We start from the raw sequence: 1,904 nt of genomic DNA, 5'->3' as shown, positions 1-1,904 counted from the left end.
GCCCATTTTCACTACTCTCGTCCAGAATAGGCCCCTGCTCCACTGCTGTCTCGTGGGAGTGTGCTGCGAACGCTCCCCCCTGCCGCCCTAGCTGTGATCGGAGTTGCCGGCGTCTCCCCCTGAAGTAGTTTCGAATAGACTCCGTTGCGTTCCCCAAATCTTCCTCAGGAATCCACGACGTAGTGCCATCTGGTTCCAGCGCGTAAAGCTCTCTGAGTGTCTGATTCCCTACGGTGTACTCACGGTGGTCAAGGATTCCTTCAATGAGGTATTCCTCCTCTTGATATGGGTGCTGCACTCTCTCTTGGCGTGCCAGGTGACTTGGTTCCTCGATTGTTTGACGTAGTAAGGCCACATGAAATACTGGATGTAAAAGCCAAGAAGCGGGGAGTTCTAGTTCTGCTGCGTTAGGACCCACCATTCGTTTAATCACAAACGGACCGACAAACCGAGGTCTCAAAGCTTTTGAGTACTGATCAAGAGGCAGGTTCGTTGCTTTCAACCAAACGAGCTGTCCCTCATGGAATCGTACCACTCGCCGGTGTTTATCAGCATATTTCTTTTGTTATGCTTGCGCGGACTCCAGTTCCCGCTTTGCTCGCTGTAGCTTCACGTGGGCCTGAAAGGGAAGAATTCCCGCCGCTGATGCTGTAGGGAGACCCAGCTGTTGGCAGACCGGTTTGGGAGGCAAGAATCCATAGATGAGTTCAAGGGGAGCAGCACGGGCACTAGTATGCACCATTGAATTATAAGCAAACTCAAGCATCGGAAGCACATGTTCCCACTTCTCTTCGTTGCCTAGTAGGGCGCAGCGCAACATTTGTTCGATAGTTTGGTTAGTCCTTTCGGACTGACCATCTGACTGCGGGTGATACGCGGTCGACATGCATCGTTGTGTCCCTAGTTGTTTACATAGGCACGCCCATATGTCGCTAGTGAAACGCGGGTCCCTGTCACTAACTATCGTCCGGGGAACGCCATGAAGTCTGATTACATCACGTACTAAAATATGGGCTATGTCTTCTGCAGTAGCTGCTTGGGATGTAGGAACAAAATGCGCCATTTTCGTAAGTCTGCAAATGACTGTGACTATGGCGTCAAATCTCCCCGCTGTTGGGGAAGACCTACAATAAGATCTATTGCTATGTCTTCCCATGGAGTTGTCGGAATAGGTAGGGGCTGCAACAGTCCGCCTGCACGTAAATGTGAATTCTTTCCACGCGAACAAGCGATGCAAGCAAGCACGAAATTTGTCACGTCCTCATTCATTCTAGACCACCAGAATAATCCCCGGAGCGCTGAATGTGTTTTATCTATACCGGAGTGACCCGCGAGAATATGATCGTGATATTGCTCTAGGAGGATTCTTCTGAATGCACCGCTAGGCACACACACTTTCCATCCAGCTTTGGTGCGTACCCACAAATAACCGTTTTCCAATGAAAACTCTCTCTGATTACACAGGACATGCCTCGCTACACTGTTGTGACTTGTCAGAGCCCGGTACGGTCGCTGAAAGTCTAGACACTTATCATACTCCGTCTCCCATTGTTTTAAATCACCTATAGCACCCGTTTGTATCGTTGCTTGACTAGTTTGTAAGACGCCCACGAAGTCTTGCCGTCTACTTATAGCGTCGACGACTACATTCTGTTTGCCAGGTTTATATACTATGTTTATATCAAAGTCAGCCAACTTATCGAGCAAGTACCCTAATCGCGAGGTAACTTGCTTTTGTTGTAGTATTCTACTAAGGGTGGCGTGGTCCGTTTCTACCACTACGGGTTTCGTGTCAATGAACGACTTCCACTTCAATAAAGCATGAACGATTGCCAATAGTTCGCTCTCATACGCGGGCATGTACTTCTCCCTTGCACCCATCTTTCTAGATTCAAAGGCCACCG

The 1,904-nt window shown here is 49.2% G+C and overlaps 2 protein-coding genes across 2 annotated transcripts; both read right to left on the bottom strand.

Moving 5' to 3' along the window:
* Nucleotides 1–573: 573 nt before the first annotated feature.
* Nucleotides 574–868, bottom strand: CSUI_007636 (gag-pol polyprotein; the record flags this gene model as incomplete). The annotated part of the gene is made up of 1 exon (XM_068067781.1): nucleotides 574–868. A coding segment is annotated over exon 1 (246 nt), but the record flags the coding sequence as incomplete, so codon positions are not given.
* Nucleotides 869–1,341: 473 nt separating this feature from the next.
* On the bottom strand, nucleotides 1,342–1,864 carry CSUI_007635 (transposon ty3-g gag-pol polyprotein; the record flags this gene model as incomplete). Its single annotated transcript, XM_068067780.1, has 1 exon — nucleotides 1,342–1,864. A coding segment is annotated over exon 1 (519 nt), but the record flags the coding sequence as incomplete, so codon positions are not given.
* Nucleotides 1,865–1,904: the final 40 nt, after the last annotated feature.

The sequence above is a fragment of the Cystoisospora suis genome (genome assembly GCF_002600585.1).
Source record: "Cystoisospora suis strain Wien I chromosome Unknown contig_4096, whole genome shotgun sequence".
Classification (NCBI taxonomy): Eukaryota; Apicomplexa; class Conoidasida; order Eucoccidiorida; family Sarcocystidae; genus Cystoisospora; species Cystoisospora suis.
The sequence above is the reverse complement of the archived record's forward strand: the minus strand, read 5'-3'. Positions and strand labels throughout refer to the sequence as shown.